Raw genomic sequence first — 21027 nt, 5'->3', positions numbered from 1 at the left:
GAAAGTTTGTAGTTTATTTTATTTCAGCTCTTGACAAGAAAGAAGGGCCGGAGGACTGACCCGGGAAACTACAGGCCTGTCAGTTTGACCCCAGTGCCAGGGAAGCTCATGGAGCAGATCCTCCTGAGAGTCATCACGCAGCACTTGCAGGGCAAGCAGGCGATCAGGCCCAGTCAGCATGGGTTTATGAAAGGCAGGTCCTGCTTGACGAACCTGATCTCCTTCTATGACAAAGTGACGCGCTGGGTGGATGAGGGAAAGGCTGTGGATGTGGTCTACCTTGACTTCAGCAAGGCTTTTGACACCGTCTCCCACAGCATTCTCCTCAAGAAACTGGCTGCCCTAGGCTTGGACTGGCGCACGCTTCGTTGGGTTAGAAACTGGCTGGATAGCCGGGCCCAAAGAGTCGTGGTGAATGGAGCCAAGTCCAGTTGGAGGCCAGTCACTAGTGGCGTCCCCCAGGGCTCGGTGCTGGGGCCGGTCCTCTTTAATATCTTCATCGATGATCTGGACGAGGGCATTGAGTGCACCCTCAGTAAGTTTGCAGATGACACCAAGCTATGCGCGTGTGTCGATCTGCTTGAGGGTAGGAAAGCTCTGCAGGAGGATCTGGATAGGCTGCACCGATGGGCTGAGGTCAACTGCATGAAGTTTAACAAGGCCAAGTGCCGGGTCCTGCACCTGGGGTGCAATAACCCCAAGCAGAGCTATAGGCTGGGAGAGGAATGGTTGGAGAGCTGCCAGACAGAGAAGGACCTGGGAGTGATGGTGGATAGTCAGCTGAATATAAGCCAGCAGTGTGCTCAGGTGGCCAAGAAGGCCAACGGCGTCCTGGCTTGTATCAGGAACAGTGTGACCAGCAGGGCTAGGGAGGTGATCGTCCCCCTGTACTCAGCTCTGGTGAGGCCACACCTCGAGTACTGTGTTCAGTTTTGGGCCCCTCGCTACAAGAAGGACATGGAGGTGCTTGAGCGGGTGCAGAGAAGGGCGACGAAGCTGGTGAGGGGCCTGGAGAACAAGTCCTACGAGGAGCGGCTGAGGGAGCTGGGCTTGTTCAGCCTGGAGAAGAGGAGGCTCAGGGGCGACCTTATCGCTCTCTATAGGTACCTCAAGGGAGGCTGTAGCGAGGTGGGGGTTGGTTTGTTCTCCCACGTGCCTGGTGACAGGACGAGGGGGAATGGGCTTAAGTTGAGCCAGGGGAGTTTTAGGTTAGATGTTAGGAAGAACTTCTTCACTGAAAGGGTTGTGAGGCATTGGAACAGGCTGCCCAGGGAAGTGGTGGAGTCACCATCCCTGGAAGTCTTCAAAAGACGTTTAGAGGTAGAGCTTAGAGATATGGTTTAGTGGGGACTGCTAGCGTTAGGTCAGAGGTTGGACTCGATGATCTTGAGGTCTCTTCCAACCTAGAAATTCTGTGATTCTGTGATTCTGTGATTCTATGTGAAGCTCCCTTCCTTCTTCAGAGGTCCACAGATTCAGGGGTGGTTGAAGCATGGGCACTTTTAAAACCAAGCAAACCTATTTTAGCTTGAGCTTGTAGGTGACTTCTGAGTGTGTACACACCTGGTTACCATGGTTTGGCTGATGCATGGTAACTTGTTAACTGGAAAACCTGATCAGGTTTCCTCACCTCCTGACATGACAACGTTTGATGCTTTTGTTTTCCTAGTCTATTAGCTTATACAGAGCAGTATTTGGAGTATGACCCTTTTCTTGTGCCCCCTGATCCCTCAAACCCTTGGATATCAGATGACACCACTTTCTGGGAACTGGAGGCAAGGTATATAATTTTATTTCTTCTTTTGGGGAAGGATACTTAACAGGCATTTCTTCAAATGTGAGGATGTCAGAAAGAGGTATTGCAGTAAAGTACTGAAATAAAAGGAAATGCAGTATCCTTTTGGTCTTTCCAGCTTTAATATCATAATATGGGAAGAGCTATGGATTAGTAAATCTGTGTAAAAGGTTACAGTGTTCCATTGTGGGGGGAAAAAAAAAAAACAAACAGCTTTTTAAAATCTGATAACGTTTCCTAGCTGGAAGTCCTTATTCTTCTGTGAAAGTGTATGCATATCATCTTTATCCTGTGTGAGTGTGGACTGCCTGGTTACTCATTGCTGAACATTTCACAGATATGACTGATCTGAAATGTGAGAAATCTCTGGTTGAATTTTAGGACTCTATCTAAATTATATGCACAAAGTATTAGAATACTGAACTATGTCTGATCTTGTTTTGGTCTGTTTTGTTGTGTTCCCCTATCAGCAAAGAGCCTGGACAGCAGAGGGTGAAGCGGTGGGGTTTTGGCATGGATGAAGCTTTGAAAGACCCTGTTGGAAGAGAGCAGTTTCTCAAGTTCCTGGAGTCAGAATTCAGCTCAGAAAATTTAAGGTAAATGAGAGGGACTTTATATTTTAATAACTTCTAAGACACTATTTACTTATTTATTTATTTATAAACCATTCTTTCTGTGTTGTTTTGTTTGTTTGCTATGTTTTGTTTTCTTGACTCCTTTAAAATTTTTCCTGTATCTTATCTTTTGGAGTTCAATCAGATTGCTACCTGATCCAATATTCACACTGAGGGAAAAAATTATATAGTTAGCAGAGACTCACGTGAAATATTTTACTGTTCGTGTCTAACTTTTGGTCAAAATACCCATGTAAAAGGCTTTCTCTCAGCTCATTTTATTTATCGAAGAGTCACAGAATGGTTGAGGTTGGAAGAGACCTCTGGAGATCATCTAGTCCAACTCCCCTGCTCAAACAGGATCAAGCACAGTGCACAGGACTGGATTCAGATGGGTTGTGAATATCTCCAGAGAAGGAGACTCCGCAGCCTCTCTGGACAGATTATACAGGTTATTATACAGGTTTAAGATACTGACCCATGCAAAGCTTTTTCAGTAGCTTTTATTAAGTCTGGTACTATGAGAAAAGTAAAATTTCAAAGAAAAATTGTTTGTTTGTTTGTTTGTTTTTAAAAAAAAAGGGATTTAGGAATAAAAGTCATAAACTTTCATTGTTGGTCAGATTTCTGTGGATTGTTGGTCTTTTGAAAATCTCCACCAAGATAATGAAGAAATGTTGCTACTTGCTGATCAGACAACAAAACCAGTGTGACAGCTACCTCTCAAATTCCTTACTAATTGCAAAATGCAAAGGTGTTGGTGTATGAATTGTGAATTAAATATATATATTTGAGCTGTATTTTTTTTAAGTGAGGGAGAAACATGATTTGACAGTAGTCCATATTTGATGGTAGCCCATCCATTATCTAATAGCGTATTTTGTTATTGCTTTTCTAAGAAAGTATTATTATGATACGGTTATTCCAAAGGGATAAATAGAAGCATTGCAATAGACAAGTCAGACTGTATATAGTACAAAAATGTGTACACTATATTTTTCTCTTTATTCTGCCTTCTTGTTGGATGTCATCTTCTTCACTTCCTATTCACCAATAGCATAAGAAATATAAAATCCTATTTGCACACATTCCAAAACTTAGAAAAATCATGAACCCCTTTTTCTGTGCTAGCTCTTACTCCTAAGTGGTGCAGCATAGCTATTTATAGTAGTTACCTTTATGTATCTTATAAGTAGCATTTTGTGGTGTTGATTCCTGAATGCTTAGTAATTGCACAGAGCTCCTTGTTTTTAATTTAAGACTGTCCACAGAATAACCGGAGATGGAGTTCTCTAAGTTGCTGGCCACATTCATGGTCAAACACTGAACTAGCATCACAAATAGATACTCTAGACTTTATGATATTTCCCAAACATTTTTTTTTGCCTTTGCCTCGATGGAAATATAGTCTAAGCCATCTGTGTATATTGATAAATTCATTGGTTAAAGATACAGTTTTTTCTTTAAGTAGCAGGTGAAGTGATAATTTATAAAATTAGAATGATACCACAAATAAGGATTTTTATTTTTATTTTTATTTGCTAAACATCCTGACAATTCCTTATGCAGAGCAGCTGTTCAAACATAAATCTATCCAGCCTAGTATATGGTGCAGTTTCTATGCTTTTCTGTGATTAATTTGTCTCTCTGCCAACTAGTGTTACCCACATAATCCCTAGCTCTTTTTTCTAATCCTATTTACACCACCAACCACAGGCAAACTGCAAGTGACTGATCCAGAAAAATACCCTAGAGAAATTTGTTCGAGCTGATTTCTTGATATGCCATCTACTCTTCTGCCTATCTCTCTAGATTCTTATATTGGCATTATAAAACATATGATCTAAGCAACAGTGAATATGAGCTTAAAGGATGTCCCTGGGAATGATCAGGCAGGGTATCAAACTCTTACTGAAAAGGTGCTTTCTGTGTTAATTTACTGAAGGAAAACTGTCTTACAATTGCATTTATGAATTTTCAAACTGAAGAAATCATTGCACAGTTAGGCTCAAATAGTAAAGTCAGGTTAGAAAGCATGAATATGTAAAGCTTGTTTTGCATAGGAGTCAAAATGATCTCAGGAACAGAAATTAAAAGCTTTTTGGACATGGTGGTTTCAAGCATTATTGTTAAATAAACCTTACATTTAAAAGACTGATTCTTTGCTCACCTTAACCTCACTATGTGAGTGAATTCAAGTTGGTAGCTCTTGTCCTTTTGGAGTCCTGATCATGATAAAATTTACAATAAGTATCATCAAACCTACAATGGGGAAGACAGCTGTGGGGACTGTGGATTCAAGCTACCTAATGCAGTACACAGGATATGCAGAGACTGTGGAGAGATCCAATATTAGTTGGTTAGAAGTATTATACCTCACTTCAGTGAAAAACAATCCCTGAAATGTGAATCAATAATTAAGTCTATGAGATACACTGTTTGTATTCAAGTGTGATTATCTAGGTAGTTAAGTGTTCTGGTATTACTGTTTCATTAACTTGAACTGAGTGTCTAAGATGGCTGAGAATCTGAGTCTTAGTGGATATAGATTGTGTTTTAAGAAACAGAACAGGGATAAAGAAACTTGAGTCATGAGTTAAAACTGAGAACTGTTCAATCATTAGGTATGCAACCCGGGTTCACTTTCTTACTCTGTATCTCTGTGCTTTTTCTTTGCCTGTAAATTGGGATTAAAAGCATTTTACTTTCTAAAGGGGTGTTGTTTTAAAGGGTAAAACTTACCCTTCTGCTGGGAGAGGGAACTGAGAAAGCTCTAAGCTATCCCCAGTAAATCTACCGCTGCTTGATCATTTAACAATGACATCTTGAAAAAGTCTGATGAGGTCTATCAGTGTGGTAGTTTCATGACAGTGTGATTGCAGTTTGCTAAAAAACAGGTTGTATTCTGCATTCAACTAACACAGTCTGTATGGCTTGTAATCTTTCTTTACCACGCAGCTTTTTTTTGGAAGGATTGCTTTGCATACAGGAGAACAAATAGTTAAAGTACCACACAATTTCAATAATAATTCCCACGGCTCATTACAGATATGGTGACCATACTTAAAATTTACAATACTTATGTTTTAGCATGATCCACTGCTACTGAGACCAGTTGCAAGCCTGTCCAAGAATGGAAAAAGGAATTTTCAAAGACAATGAGCTAGTGAAATGAATCTTACTCCAATGTGGAACCTGGTGACCTAATTTCTTCATCTCTGTAAAAAATCCACATTCCTCTCCATATCCTTTGTCTCAATACAGCAGAATTCTTTGGAAAGTTAGTATTCATATGCTGACTGTACATTTGCTCCCAGGTGGTTGTTTTGTAGGAACTAGCAAAATTTGCAGCTAGTAAATGTGACGCCCATCTACAAGAAGGGCCGGAGGACTGACCCGGGAAACTACAGGCCTGTCAGTTTGACCTCAGTGCCAGGGAAGCTCATGGAGCAGATCCTCCTGAGAGTCATCACGCAGCACTTGCAGGGCAAGCAGGCGATCAGGCCCAGTCAGCATGGGTTTATGAAAGGCAGGTCCTGCTTGACGAACCTGATCTCCTTCTATGACAAAGTGACGCGCTGGGTGGATGAGGGAAAGGCTGTGGATGTGGTCTACCTTGACTTCAGCAAGGCTTTTGACACCGTCTCCCACAGCATTCTCCTCAAGAAACTGGCTGCCCTAGGCTTGGACTGGCGCACGCTTCGTTGGGTTAGAAACTGGCTGGATAGCCGGGCCCAAAGAGTCGTGGTGAATGGAGCCAAGTCCAGTTGGAGGCCAGTCACTAGTGGCGTCCCCCAGGGCTCGGTGCTGGGGCCGGTCCTCTTTAATATCTTCATCGATGATCTGGACGAGGGCATTGAGTGCACCCTCAGTAAGTTTGCAGATGACACCAAGCTATGCGCGTGTGTCGATCTGCTTGAGGGTAGGAAAGCTCTGCAGGAGGATCTGGATAGGCTGCACCGATGGGCTGAGGTCAACTGCATGAAGTTTAACAAGGCCAAGTGCCGGGTCCTGCACCTGGGGTGCAATAACCCCAAGCAGAGCTATAGGCTGGGAGAGGAATGGTTGGAGAGCTGCCAGGCAGAGAAGGACCTGGGAGTGATGGTGGATAGTCAGCTGAATATAAGCCAGCAGTGTGCTCAGGTGGCCAAGAAGGCCAACGGCGTCCTGGCTTGTATCAGGAACAGTGTGACCAGCAGGGCTAGGGATGTGATCGTCCCCCTGTACTCAGCTCTGGTGAGGCCACACCTCGAGTACTGTGTTCAGTTTTGGGCCCCTCGCTACAAGAAGGACATGGAGGTGCTTGAGCGGGTGCAGAGAAGGGCGACGAAGCTGGTGAGGGGCCTGGAGAACAAGTCCTACGAGGAGCGGCTGAGGGAGCTGGGCTTGTTCAGCCTGGAGAAGAGGAGGCTCAGGGGCGACCTTATCGCTCTCTATAGGTACCTCAAGGGAGGCTGTAGCGAGGTGGGGGTTGGTTTGTTCTCCCACGTGCCTGGTGACAGGACGAGGGGGAATGGGCTTAAGTTGAGCCAGGGGAGTTTTAGGTTAGATGTTAGGAAGAACTTCTTCACTGAAAGGGTTGTGAGGCATTGGAACAGGCTGCCCAGGGAAGTGGTGGAGTCACCATCCCTGGAAGTCTTCAAAAGACGTTTAGAGGTAGAGCTTAGAGATATGGTTTAGTGGGGACTGCTAGCGTTAGGTCAGAGGTTGGACTCGATGATCTTGAGGTCTCTTCCAACCTAGAAATTCTGTGATTCTGTAACTGCAGCCTGATCTGAAGATTGAAATCGTTTCAGTCCTGCCAATATGAAAGCCTGTCCAAGTGCATTATGCAGTTTTGCTGTAGATGGAATCTCCAAGGCTTCAAAAGCATCACATGTTAATCAGTGGAGGGCAGTGACAGCACATCTTCCATCAGTCACAGAAGCAAAAGCCGTTGGCCTTCTTGCCCGTTCCTTATTTATTAGTTTCCATATCGTATGAGAAAATTAAGGAAAAGGAGCTTTGGGTTGTAGTTGTCCAGAAAAAGAAGAGATGGACTGAGAAATTAGCTAGATTTAGGTGTTTTCTCTTTATGAAGCTTCTGTGAACAGACTGCGGCAGACTGAGATTTTGTGAGGTGTTTGTTGTGGATTCATACATGTAAGTTGCTGTAAGAATCTTCTATACTGGAGATAGATGCTTTAATTACGTTCTGTAAAATGAATAAATTAAAAAGCCACATGCACTACCAAAAGTGTACACTGTTGCCTACAGACTGTTTCAGTCATAGTGTTTAATTGTATGTTTAATTTACTTCAGTTGTTCTGGTTATTCTTTTAATTGCACCAATTAAAGTGGTTTTACCAAACCACTGATAGAGAGAATGTTTCAAGAGGTATTTTTTTTTTTTAAATCAAATCCAGCCTGTTTCACTTTCTTCTTTTATTGTGCTTTGTTACTGATGACCAGTCTTGATGACTTTAAATGCAAAACATTTCTGTCTACAATAACAGTGGAAGACAGAGTTACAAAGTATGAAGAACAATAAACCATCCTTGATGGTTGCAAATCTGAACAGAAACATTGGCAATGATACTTTCTCACACAATATGGGCACTGATAACCTTTATCCAGTTGATAATGTTGATTATGAGCCCCAGTTCTGAGTGCTAATAGCTTGGCCAAAACCTAATCCTCGAGGCTGAAATTGCCTATGCTTTACTTCCATTTCAGACTTAAGTGTAACCTTCAAGTCTAAAAATTGCTGCCATTTTTGCAGATCAGATCAGAAGAAACTAGTTATAGGATTTAATTTTCTCTGCCTTTTTGCCTTTTTTTTTTTTTTTTTTTTTTTGAGACTTTTCATCACCACTGTCTTGAAGCTTGAAGTTGTACTTGTCAAGAAGGTGGATTCCAGGAGTCAAAATGCAGTACTTCCTGCCCCTAGAACATATTAGATGATTTTTGCCATGAAATTTGTTAAGGTTTTGCTGAAAATGCTGAAGGGTCTGTCCTCTGACCTGTTGTGTTACGTACTGAGTGCAAAGCCCATGTAATAGCCACTTCACTTTTTCCACATTGCCTAAACATAACACATCTGTGGAGAATCACTGCAGCTTTTCTCTCTCTGTGTTCCCATGCTGTTCTAAATTTAACTGATTAGCTTGATCTGGGATCTGTTGTTGGCTGCTTGAGACATTTAGGTCAGTTAATGGGACAGAAGCTGTAGTGCAGCTGTGCTATTTATCTGGCAAGGCCACCCTCACTTTGAAAGTAATCCAGCTGGAGGACATAATTCCCAGATGTCTTGCAACATGTGTCCTACCATGTCATGTGGCTGGAGGTACAATTATCATATGCCATCTAGTCTTGTTCAGCTATACATCTGGAATGTGACCCAGCATGGGGCAGCCCAAATGCTGGGACAGAAGACAGTGGCAGGTTTTATACCCAGCCTCTTGTGTGTCTAATCAAATGGTGCAGAGCATCCTCTAGAGAAGGTCTCCATGGTTGAAGCAAACCTACACCAACAGGACTTCCAATTTTCTTCCACGGACAGAGATTGGGCTCTAGATCCTTCCATAAAGTAGCACTGTGTGTATATAATTGTACAAAATATGCAGCTGGGTTTCCCTGTCCCCTCTTCTGGCTTTGCATGTATTTACTGTTGCAGACTATGCCTCCTTTGCTACAGGAGTCTTCCCTTGCTCTAGCCACAGCCCATGAGGCAGAGAGCTGTAAAAGGGGACAGGGAGCTTTTTTGGTCTGGGACCAAGTCTTACAGGCTCCATTTCATCTGCTTTCAACACTCTGTGCTTTTGCTTGCCATGTGATATTCAGAAATGTTATTTCTGAAAATGCAAGAGGTAGCAGCCTTATTTTTGGCATTTCATAACTTTGCACATTTGACTTTAACTCTTCTGTGGGTGGAAGGCAGGCGTTTTTGCTTGAAAGCTCAGTAAGTAGATTAAGATTTTGAACTGGATGTTGGCTGTGAAATAAGCTTCCTAGACATAACATACTGCAAAAATCAGCATTTTCTTCCTACTTTTAAAGAGGTTTCTATATTTAAAGACTCACGTTTTCAATAGGGTGTTTTGTATTTTTTTGTTTGTTTGTTTGTTTTGTTTTGAATGCTGACGTTAGAAGAGTAAAATAAAATTAATTTATTAAAGATCTGGTGTTCAGCTGCTAAGCATGTATCTATACAACCTTTTTATTCCATACTGGAAGCTGCATATTTTCTCAAAGTTCAGTTTTTCTCCCATCTATTTTTCTATAATTGAGCCTACTATATGGAAACACTTTACTTGCAAAACAAAATAGCATCCTGAGGCATGTTTGTGGTGACTTCCAGAAATATTGGCAATGATATAAAGCAACAAACAAGAATGTGACAGTTTTGAGCTAGATACTTGAGATGTCTACAGGGTGATAGAAAATGTGTGTTTACAAATAACTTCTTTCCCTTTCATTTTTCTATTCCTTACCTGACTTCTATACACATGAGTAATCATTCAGTCCCAGAAGATGCATTTGAAGGGGTAGGCACTGCAGGATATACACTTTTAAATGCAAATATTGAAAGCAGCTTAAGGAAACCAAAGTAGGTTGCCCTAACTTGACAGAGTGAACTGAGTTAGAGTTTGTGAGCTGTGCAGTTTTAAAACTTGAGTTATGAGACTTCTATTCTTCCTGCAATGCCATCAGATTCTGAGGATATGTCCCCAGGCTCTGTACAGATCCGTGGCCAACTCACACTGTAGTTCACAGAGGTATGTGGTGGCACCCAGAATTTTGGAAAAAAAAAAAAAAAAAGTTTCTGTGTTGGCACTGACTCTCTTTGTGACCTTGTTGAGAACACTGTACATTATTAATGTATTTGCAAAACTGGAGCAATATTACTTCACTATCTCTTGGAGAATCTTAAGGGATTGTTAGACTGAAAAATTGTGCTACAGAAAGATACTACAGAAACTGGAGGGTGTAGAAAAACATAAAAGTCAGCTCAGCAGAGTGAAGCTAACTGTAGTGGCTTGCAAGTGATGAGCATGGGCTCCATCCATCTGTGCTACAAAGGAGTTTCAAAACAGGACTGTGAAGGATTAATTGCTTCCCAGAAGGTAAATCATCTCAATTGAAGAATGTCTTATAGGAGAAGTACTATAAGGTTTTCTTTGTTGTGTTTTACTGTCCTCTCTTAAGAGTTGGTGCAGTAGCTGTATTAGGATTTGGACTGAGGGTAGTATCATTTTGCTTTCTTGGAGGCCTGAATACCATTCCATGGTTCCTCTTTCCTAACCATTCCCTATATAACTAAGCTAGGAGAGCTCAGTTTGATCTCATAGCATAAGCAGGGTTGAGACACATTTTAAAGGTACACCTAAATTAATTGTCAGCCTTCTAAAATCTGAGTTGTTTCACAGTTAACTCACTTCAAGGTTCAGCTGACCTGTTTTGCAGGGTCAGCCATGTCAAAACAACACGGAAAAGCTGCAGTGGTATATATTGGATATATAACGTGAGAAAAGTCATACTTTAGTTGAGCTCTCTAAGGCAAAAAAATAAATAAAATCTATGTAAGTGGTCTGCACCATGTCTAAGCATGGGATCCTGACTGAATTTAGAATTGTTTTGCACAGTGAGTTTGAACACCTATAGAAGAGATAACAATAAAGAGCTCATGATAGCAATTGACAACTGAGTAACAAAGCTCATAGCTAGAGAGCTGTGACCAGTGTGATCAAGCCTTTCTTTTGTGAACCTCCTCCAGACTGATGGAAGGATACCATGAAATGGCTGGCACTGTACACAGCTGCTTGATGCTGGCTTGCACTGCACCAGAAGAGAAAAAAGAATTGCCACTTCCGTTCAGCATTGTAGTAAAAGATATGTATAGAAATGCATTACTGGAGAAATAATTGAAATTATAGCAGGCAAAAGAAATGCTTTTCTGGTTTATACATCATTTGTGGTGTATAAGTAACAAAATTACAGATACAGTTATACAGTTTATAGTTTAGCAAGACTGATTTATGTAGATAGCAAGAACATAAGTTCTTATTAGCTTCTGAAGTAATGTCAAAAAGCAATAGGTTTATTAGTGATATAAGCCCTTGTGGCTCAAGTGAAATGAAACCTCAGTTTAATTCCAGTCTGATGGAAACCTTCCTGTAAGCAAGTTATCCATACATAAGTAATGAAGGATTTCTCACGTGTCTCATGAAGGCTTTTTAAGGCAGCGGGATTGCCTGATGCAATATACCAGTTATATGATCCCAGCATAAATGTATAGATTTTGCCTATTTTAGGGCATTTTAGATGAAACCTTCAGTTACTTTTCTTGTTACTTTTTTTAAGAGCAAAGAAGAGTGTTGTTGTTTCATTAGTGATCATACTGAACTTGAAGTCAAGATGCTATATTGTACCATAGGTTCTGGTTAGCAGTAGAAGACCTGAAGAAGAGACCTATCCGTGAAGTTCCTGCTCGTGTTCAAGAAATCTGGCAAGAATTTCTTGCTCCAGGTGCACCCAGTGCCATCAATCTAGATTCAAAAAGTTATGACAAAACCACGCAGAATGTAAAGGACCCTGGAAGATACACATTTGAAGATGCTCAGGTTAGTTTGCAATCCTGTTTAGGGACATATAAAACACAGTATTTGCTATTGAAATGTATATAGATAAAATAAGATATATTTGGGAATTAAATAGTAATGCTCTGTTTTCTAATATGACATTTTGGAAATTCAAATGAGTAACATTTCTTTGTTTCTTGAGGCCTATAAATTCTTAATGCTTTTCATGAAACTTTTTTTCCTGGAGTAGAATCTTCAAGCAGTCTTCAAATTGAGCAGAGCATATATTGCTATGAAAATGATATTTTCATGTTCCTGTTTTTTTAATCTTTTTATTCAGTTACATAAAGAGAAAAGCTTTTGCCCTGTGCACAACAATTTCTAGTTCTCAAGATCTGTCTCTGAAGGACTTCCCTTGATACAGGCTCAATGTCTATTCTCTCAATGCATGTCTAAAAATGTTGTTGTCATTTATACTAGTCAGAGGTTTCCATCATGAAAAAATATGACCTATGTGAAATAACACTTTGTAATGGCTCGTGCAGAAATATCACATTCCATGGATGTTGTATTTTCTGTTTCTTATTAAACTGTCATTTTACGAACATCAGGCAAAGGTCATAAAGATGTATTCTTCAATAAGCAGCATTATTGGAGTAAAAAACAGTCTGTAAACACCTGATTTGCCTTTTGGAATTTTGATTTATTCAATTTTTGAATATCAGAATATCATAATCAAAAAATATTTTTGGTCAGAGCTAGGTTTGTGAAAGTACTCCTTTTTTTTTTTTTTTTGAGATGGAAGATAAAGTTAAGAACAAAACAAAACAGTAAAATACAAATCTCAGATTTTGTCAAGAAAAAACAAAAACAACAAACAGAAAGAAAAAAAACCACAAGCACTTAAATATTAAATGAGACACTTCATGTGACTCATAACTTAATATTTCATATCTGCAAGCTTCTGAGAAAAGCAATAGCAAATAACTGGATTCACTGTAAAAATCATAGAACTAGTATCAGCAGCAGCCCGGTGATGAAAATTGAATTATTAATGCAAAGTGAAATGATGTCAAAAGGAGATTGAGATCATATCCCTGCAGAATTTTCTACAACTTGATTATTAGGACATCATCTTGGGAGTCGGGAGATGCAAGTTCCACAAAGCAGAGGAGGGAATTGAATCTGGCCTTTCTACTTTTTGGGAAAGTGTCTCTGTCTTAAATAGGAGGGGGAATAATTCTACTAATTTAAACAGAAAAAAAGTAAATCTGTGTGCTCTCATTTTGCTATTATTAGAATAGCAACCTATGATGCAACAATAATATTGTCATTAGACACTATATCATACACACTGTGCATTAAGCCAAACATGCAGGTTTTGCTTGCATCTACTGAGCCACTGGAGATTTAGGAAAGTAGTGAACAGTAAGGACATGTTGCACAAATAAACACTCCAGCAAGGTTAAAGGTTGGAAAGAAAATTTGTCTTTGCAGTTGACTCAGTAAAGGAAAATTAAATTCTTTGCCAACATCCAATTTTTGTTTCATAAAAATAGGTGTAAAAATAGGTGTAAAATTTCAACACCATTTTACTTTCAGATCTCTTTGTTTTCCCCCCATTAATTTATGGAAGTTGAGCATGCGATATTTATGCAAGCTTTTTCCTTCTGTCAGGCTTCTGCATATTTGATCCAGTTCAGTGTACAACTTCAACCAGGGAGCCTCCATCCCACAGAGAAAAGGGAACAGACCATACTCACCACACTCCAACTCAAAGCTTTAGGAGTTTTGCACTGTGCCCCACTTGATGTGCCAGAGTTTTTTCAGGAGCAGGGCTCTGCCTCTTGAGAAAGGGACCACTTACAAGTCATTTGGCAGTCAGTGAGTCATTTAACTGTGCTTTAAATGTTTTAAAAAGCATTTCTGGACTGAAAGATGACCCCATGGAACTCCACATCAAATGAGGGCGATACCTAAGTAAAAACAGACTGATTGTGCTAAATAATAAACTGCCACAATTCCTGACTTATTGTACATTAACAATACTAATACAACCTAATTTCTACTTGCTTTTAAAGGGTTGATTTTTGAACAGGTATAACATTTTAATGCTCAGCATCACTGATATGTACAACAGTACCAGAGTTCTTTTTGCTCTCAGTTGGCTGAATTGTCAATTCTCATAGAAACTGAACAGAATTAAAATTCCCCCAAATGAACAAGCCTAAATTCTGAATATATACCAGATTTTCTAAGCTTAGTGTAGAAAATACAATGAAAGGCACTTAGAATTATTCTCCGGAATTTCTAACAAAACAAAGATTAAAAATCAGCTTTAGTTTTGCCCTGCCATAATTTGCAATGTGCTTTTATTATTATTATTATTTTATTAATTATATCCAGCAGCAAGCTAAGCAGTATTTACTTTACACAGTTTATTTGTTCTTTCCTGATTGCTGTGCTACAAGTTTCTTGTAGTAAAAGGTAGGGCTTAAGTGAAAGGAAAAACAAACAAACAAACAAACAAACAACTAACACAATCCAGTAGATTTTTAAAAATATTTTTGTGAAAGTATTTCATGTTTAGATTTCTTTTTCTAAAAATCCTTCTTCTAAGATTATATCCAGAACAAGATTATAAAGTGTCCTACATTAAAGATTTTAGTGTTTTTATTATAGTTTAGTTTTAATTTTACAGAGATGAACATACTCCAAGAAGAAAAGCTCTATAATCTGCTTGTGTCATTTTTTCCTGGATTAGTGTTTCCAGATTTTAATATGCATCTGAAGAATAAATATATTGGAAATTAGATTAGCCTGGAACTACTTTTCAATTTGCATATGCATTTTCCTTTTTATATTATCAGCTGGATAGCAGAATAAACATCTCAAATAATGCTTTCAAGAGAAGCCAAGGGCCATCCCCCCATAGGTTAAACACTTATCTATTGTGCTAAATTAGAAACCTGGCTCCTTTTCCAACCTATCAAGTCAGAAAAGCATCTCCAGAAATGAGTTCAGAAAATCTGTTGGGAAAGAAGGCTCAAGGCTCCTGATTTTGTCACTTAACTGAACTGACTAATGTAAGGGAGGTTTGAAACTGGGCCTGAAGCAAGGACTCAGTTGTAAATGCTCAGAGAATATAATTCTATAGTGAAAATAGGGACAAGAAGTTAAAGAAAGGTGTGCTGTATTCATATATCAATATCAATATATTGATATCAATATTACAAATAGTTGTGATTTCTGCTTTAGCAACAGTCAGCAACTCAGCCTTAGCTGCAGAATTGCAACCTCCCATCACATAGGACTTCCCATTCAAAGTAGCGCTAGCTGATATACATTTTGCAGACGTGATTGCTTCCCATTTTACTCATATCTGCCTTTATGGGAGTAACACCACCTTCTTTCCCTTTCAGGAGCACATTTACAAACTGATGAAAAGTGATTCTTATCCTCGTTTTATACGATCCAGTGCCTACCAGGAGCTGCTACAGGCCAAGAAAAAGGTATTGGTCCATCTTGCCTTTGTCTTGCCACTGTGCAAAGCAGTGGTTATGTTTGCAACAATACTCAGTCTTCTCTCCCCTGTGCCAGTGCAACTGGATATCTGGTAGGTGACCAACTTGGCGTGTTTGGAGGGTCACATACACACAGGAGTTCAATATACATATATGTGTATATATCCTGCATGTGGGCATGTTTAAATGAGTTTATCTAGCAAAACTTATTTTTATTTTTACATCCCATATTGTACTGCTTTCTCTGTTATGAAGCACCTTAAATTGCAAAGTGCTTTACAAATACATTAAAAAATTAAATAAAATCCCAGAAGAATAGTCTTTCATGTTTGCAAGTTTGCTTATGTAATACTTGTTGTTCTCTTTATTCCACATGTAAAAGCTACAAAATGTGTTTAGAACCAGTCTCATTCATATGAATAACTTCTAATTTCAACTATAAAAATAGGGGCTTCCTAATTCTGTTTCTTTCCCTATTATTATGTGAATAGTTCTGAATAGGCTAGGAGTCTGACTTGAAAGACTGATCATGTCACACTTCTGCAAACAGAGGCTCATGTCTTGGTATGTAATATTTGCTTAGAAAATTCCAGATTATGGAATGAGTTCCAAATAGACATAGCCCAGAGTATGTGAAGCAGCTTGTGCAATGCAGATTTCTATAAGGATAAATAATTTATTAGTGGGCTCTAAATAGTGATATCCTACAATCATCTGGGAGCCTGCAAAATCAGGGCCATGTCATTACTGGAATAAGGTAGTTATTAGCACTGTAGCATTCTATTGTTTCTAATGACGACCTAAAATTATATGAAAGCACTGTGTGATTTTGTTTTTTGTTCAAACATTGATTTCTGAAGATCCAATATAGAGAGAGATGTTGAAAATTCCAGAATGCTACAACTGTCCGTGTGAAGTCCTTAAGTTTGTGATTGTCAGTTCATTAACACAAGATGTGCACTTCATTATTTCTTTTTATTTTCGGTTTTTCTTTTAAAGCAAACCATTTTGATCCCCATGAAAAATGATTTTTTTGTCGAAAACTATATCTGCTTTGCCCATCCGCTGTTTTGCAGAGTCACATTACAGCTTCATACCTGTGTTTGCTTCCTGATTTATACAAACTTTGTTTTGCAGTCCATTGTTTCATCGATCCTTTTCTACTCCATTTTTCTTGCTTTTCTTTTTCCCCTTCTTTTTTCTTTTTGTTTCCTTTTTTTTTTTTTATTTTATTTTAAATTTAAGTTGGAAAACACACTGGATCGTCGAACATCTTTTGAGAAATTCACACGCAATGTGGTAAGTTTGTTGCCTTGGAAGACTAGTAAACCTGATGGGACATCCTTCTCCCTTCCCCCTCACTGATCCTTCCTTTCCCTTTTTGCTTCTCTAACCTGACAGTTAAAAGTGTATTTATCACAGTTTGTACAGTTTATGAATTTTCCTAGGAATGACAGCTTTATAACGTGCTTTCATTAGAACCCCTCCTCCCTAGCCCCTTTACCACTGACCTCTATAGTCACACATGGAGGAATGGACCTCTGGGAGCCATGCTTTTTACATTAAGAAGCATGAAATAATTCATCTTTTTTTTTTTCCTTTTTTTTTTTTTAATTGTAGTAAAGAATTCGTGAAAACCTGCTTGATGTTGTTCCTTTTTCTAGTGCTTCCCCCCCAAAAAAAACACTAATAATCCTGATACAGGTGGAATACATTGGATTTCATTCCTCACTCCTTTTTGTTTTACTAAAAAAGAGTTTGTCCCATTTTTGTAATTTGGCACAGGGGAAATAAACTCTAATAATTCTATCTTCTTTAATGTTTAGCACAGCTTCTTCAGGACCAAAGAAATGATGCTGATGAGGAACAAGGGTTTGATTTTAATTATGGGGATTTTATTTTAATTATGGACTACAGGAACTGACTTTTTTTTTTTTTTTTGTAATAGTAAGTTTGAAGATATTTCACCAAGGTAAAAAAAAAAAAAAAAAAAAAAAAGGCCGGTGAATTTGCTGTGGGCATCCTGTTGCCACCAGACAAAAGATCCACTGATTTCCTGAAATGTGGGATTCTTTTTACTTATCCAGTTTCTTTGGATTTTTTTTTAACATTGTGAAAGTTCCAACTAAAGCATTCAACGCATTTATTTTTGTAGGGCAGAAACATCCCTATTTTCCCATGCCATAAAAACTGTACACCAACACTGAGGGCGAGCACTAACCTGTTATGAAAAGAGGTAGAAAGATCTTGGATTATACTCAAGTTTGTCTGCATTGTCTGTTGAATTGTGCAGTTGATGCTGCTGTGTGTGCGTGTGCGTCTGTGGCTTTTTCTGTGACCTGGTTAGTGGAGCTGTGTGCATTGAAATGAAAAATATGAGAGCTTTCAGCAAAGATCATGGTTTTTGTTTTTTAGTTTCTAGGGAAGGAGAAGCAGTTCTCAGGAACTGCATCCCATATAATGGGGCTTAAGAGTATTTCCTCAAGTATTTAAATTATATATACTTTCCAGTAATCAGAAAAAGAAATGAATGCAGCGAAAGAACAAAGTTTTGTGAGGCTGTTGGAATATCTCACATGTTAAAACAAAACTGTAATCCTTAACTACTTTCTTATAGGTAAAGGCTTCCTGTAATATGCTTTGAATCCACTGTAATCTGGAACAAATTTTAATTCAATGTGACAAAGCCAGTAAAGACTAAAAAGTGAATAAACAGCCACAAAGGAAACTATCCCAACATTTGAAACAAAAACCCCAATTTTTTGCATGGTGGTGTTGCCATAGCATGTTGCAGTGTGATTTGTGTGTTGTCTAAATAGGTCGATCTATAAAACAACATTATACATGACAACATTATACATGATAATTCTACTTTTTTCCATGGAGGTGTTTAACAGGAAGTTCTTTAGTAATAAATGAGCCTATGTCAATGAAAAAGAGCACAGAAAGTAAAGCAGTACATCTGGGACCTCTGAGAGCCAGGGTTTTCCCAGCCATCATGCCTCACAAGCTACAATAAGTAGGTTGGGAGTTTAAGCAGACAACAGCCCAGGAATTGGTTATGGTAAAAAGTATGTAAGCAGATAGCTGGTAGGAGAGAAATAGCAAGCTTCAGGCAGATGTAAGGAAAATAAAAATTTTAAAAAATAATAAAATAAAAAAGTGAGGACAGAGCAGGAAACACTGAGATCTCTCTTACTAAGTTTGCTCCCTCTTGGAGCAGTGCTGCTGATAAACCATCAGTTCTGTGCACAAGCACTGGACACCAGTGTTGTGCTCTGCAGGCATGCCTGACTTTCAGCAGCTAATCCCAGAGCTGAAGCACCAAAACAGCAGGATGCCAGAGATATAAGTCAGGCACAACAAAGAAGCTGTGAGATAGAGGTGGGAATGAAGTTTTCTGTACATGAAGCATTGGTACTTCTTCAGGAGAAGAGGGTGATTCATTTTTCATGGTGCAAGCTATAAAATAAAAACTGTGGGTTTGCTTTTCCTGAAACTACTAGCCTATGAATGTGGGGGGAGTCTGTCAAGTCAGATCATCTACAAAAGTAAAACATGTCACTGTTAAACATATATTCTTGGTTATATCAGTAGCTCGGAGGCTTGCAAATTACTCCAGAATGTCAGGATCCTCAAGTGCAAATCTTTTCCATGAGAGGACTGAGTTTGCATGCCCCCCCAGCCCAGGACCCCTTGCCACCAGGAATCCTTGTTCTTCCATTCTTGTTCTCAGTTATGATGAGTTTGTATGTAATTATGTACCTCAGTACAGTGGTTGCAACATGCAAGAACGAGGGAAATGTTTCTCAGAATATCCTACAATGTACTGATTAACGTGTTCAACTGCAAATGGAGAGACTGCGGTATAGATTTGTTGTTCTGATCAATACAGAAAATAGATCTGAAACGGGTCTTCTACACCCAAGGCCAATGCTCTGGTCTCTGAATAATTTAGAAAGAAGAAAATGTTATTTTCCCTTCTCCTCTGATGTTTTAGAAAATTAAGATTAATTTTCATTGTTATTTTTTCTTAATTACATCCAAGTGACTTTCTATTGATTAAATTAGACCTTTTTTTTAATTTTTTTTTCAATTTTAAGTATTAAAACAAACAAACAAACAAACAAAAAACAACAACAACACAGTAACTTCAGTTGTGTATAGGGACTGAACCTGAGTGGATGACCTTGTAATTCATAACCTGAGTTGTTAAGCTGGAGACTCTAGGAGATTCCTGAGTCTTTTGTTCGACAGATCCGTGATGACTGAAAGTGGATTGTACTTGCTACAGAAAACATTTGCCAAACTAGCGAGATTAGAAACTTTGTAAGGGCAATCCCTCTGTATTATACCTTAAATTAAATGGAAATCACCTAGGATAATCAGTCATTATTTTAGTTTGGTGAGGAAAAAATTAAAGTTGAGCTATGTCCACATAAAAAACTAGGCTCTACAGTTCTTTGACATTTTGGAGTTTTCTTTCCAGAAAACTTCTAATAATTCAGTACACTTTAATGAAAGCCCTAAATTCACAACTAAGAGCATCAGATATTTATCTTGCACTGTACATTTTATAGTGCAAAATTGTTAATGCTTTTGGTAGTCTGCAACAGACTATATGAATAGTGTTAGAAACACACCTGCACAATATAGGTAAAATAGTAGCAAACTGGCATTTGCCATATGTAACATTTATTACTGAACACTCAGTCTGCCTCTGAGTAGGAAACACAGCTGTTCTTGGTGTGTCTCCTTTATTCATAGTCCCAGGTACAGTGTGATAATAAAGTGCACACAAACTTTGTGCTGCTGGCATGATGCCACTGGATAGGTGCATAGTCTGGAATACCTTCTGCACCCAGAATTGTCCTAGCAAAGTGAGTGACGGTGTGCCCCAGGCTCCTCACTGGCCTGCTCAGTCCCTTGGCTTTCCATTTGGGAATAACTAAGGTCTAGTCACCTGCAGATCCCCGAGGAGGTGAGTAGGAAAGTTAAAGGCATAAGCCAGGGAGCAGGAAAATCTCACTGCTTGCCACAGTACAAGAGAGGGAGAAATCAGCTGCTTCTGTGGCATTTAAAAAATGAATTTTTTAGAGGAATTTAAATTAGGAAAAAATCTGTATTAAAGAAAAAAAAGTCAGAAAACTCCTCCTACCTCAAGTAACAGCATCTACACTGCAAAGAAAAACAAGTGAAGGAAGCACTGATAACATTGATGGGAAGACTTTTGGCTTTAATTTCTCATATGCATTGGGATTTGTGACAGTGGCAGACTGAGCAAGCCTGCCTAATGCTTAGCTGTGATCACTGGTCTGGAAACCCAAAACAAAGGCATCACATTTACAGAGAAGCCTCACTTAATTGCCACTGCATGCACATTTTCTTGTCTCAGCAGGAACCAAGCTAGCAGGGCAAGGTGCAGTCTGCTCCTCAGAGCCTCCTTGGGGGAGATACTCCACCACCACGTGTGGGTGTCGCAGCTTTAGATGCCACCATCAGTGTTAGAGTTTCATCTGTTGCAGCCTAATTGT

The 21027-nt window shown here is 39.1% G+C and overlaps 1 protein-coding gene across 8 annotated transcripts in view; it reads left to right on the top strand.

Moving 5' to 3' along the window:
- RGS7 (regulator of G protein signaling 7) overlaps positions 1-21027 on the top strand; it is a gene marked incomplete at both ends in the record, with an annotated part of 260514 nt that overhangs the window by 216922 nt on the left and 22565 nt on the right. For 3 of the 8 annotated variants that reach the window (XM_082758434.1, XM_082758437.1, XM_082758433.1), the window contains 5 exons: positions 1670-1780; positions 2266-2391; positions 11825-12011; positions 15392-15481; positions 17649-17723. In XM_082758434.1, the coding sequence (XP_082614560.1) occupies positions 1670-1780; positions 2266-2391; positions 11825-12011; positions 15392-15481; positions 17649-17723 (589 nt within the window). Of the gene's footprint in view, positions 1-1669; positions 1781-2265; positions 2392-11824; positions 12012-15391; positions 15482-16738; positions 16793-17648; positions 17724-21027 lie in introns of those variants that run through there. The other 5 variants (XM_082758435.1, XM_082758431.1, XM_082758432.1 and 2 more) reach the window with 4 other exon arrangements.

The sequence above is a fragment of the Aythya marila genome, assembly GCF_965140915.1.
Source record: "Aythya marila genome assembly, chromosome: 3".
Taxonomy (NCBI): Eukaryota; Metazoa; Chordata; class Aves; order Anseriformes; family Anatidae; genus Aythya; species Aythya marila.
The sequence above is the reverse complement of the archived record's forward strand: the minus strand, read 5'-3'. Positions and strand labels throughout refer to the sequence as shown.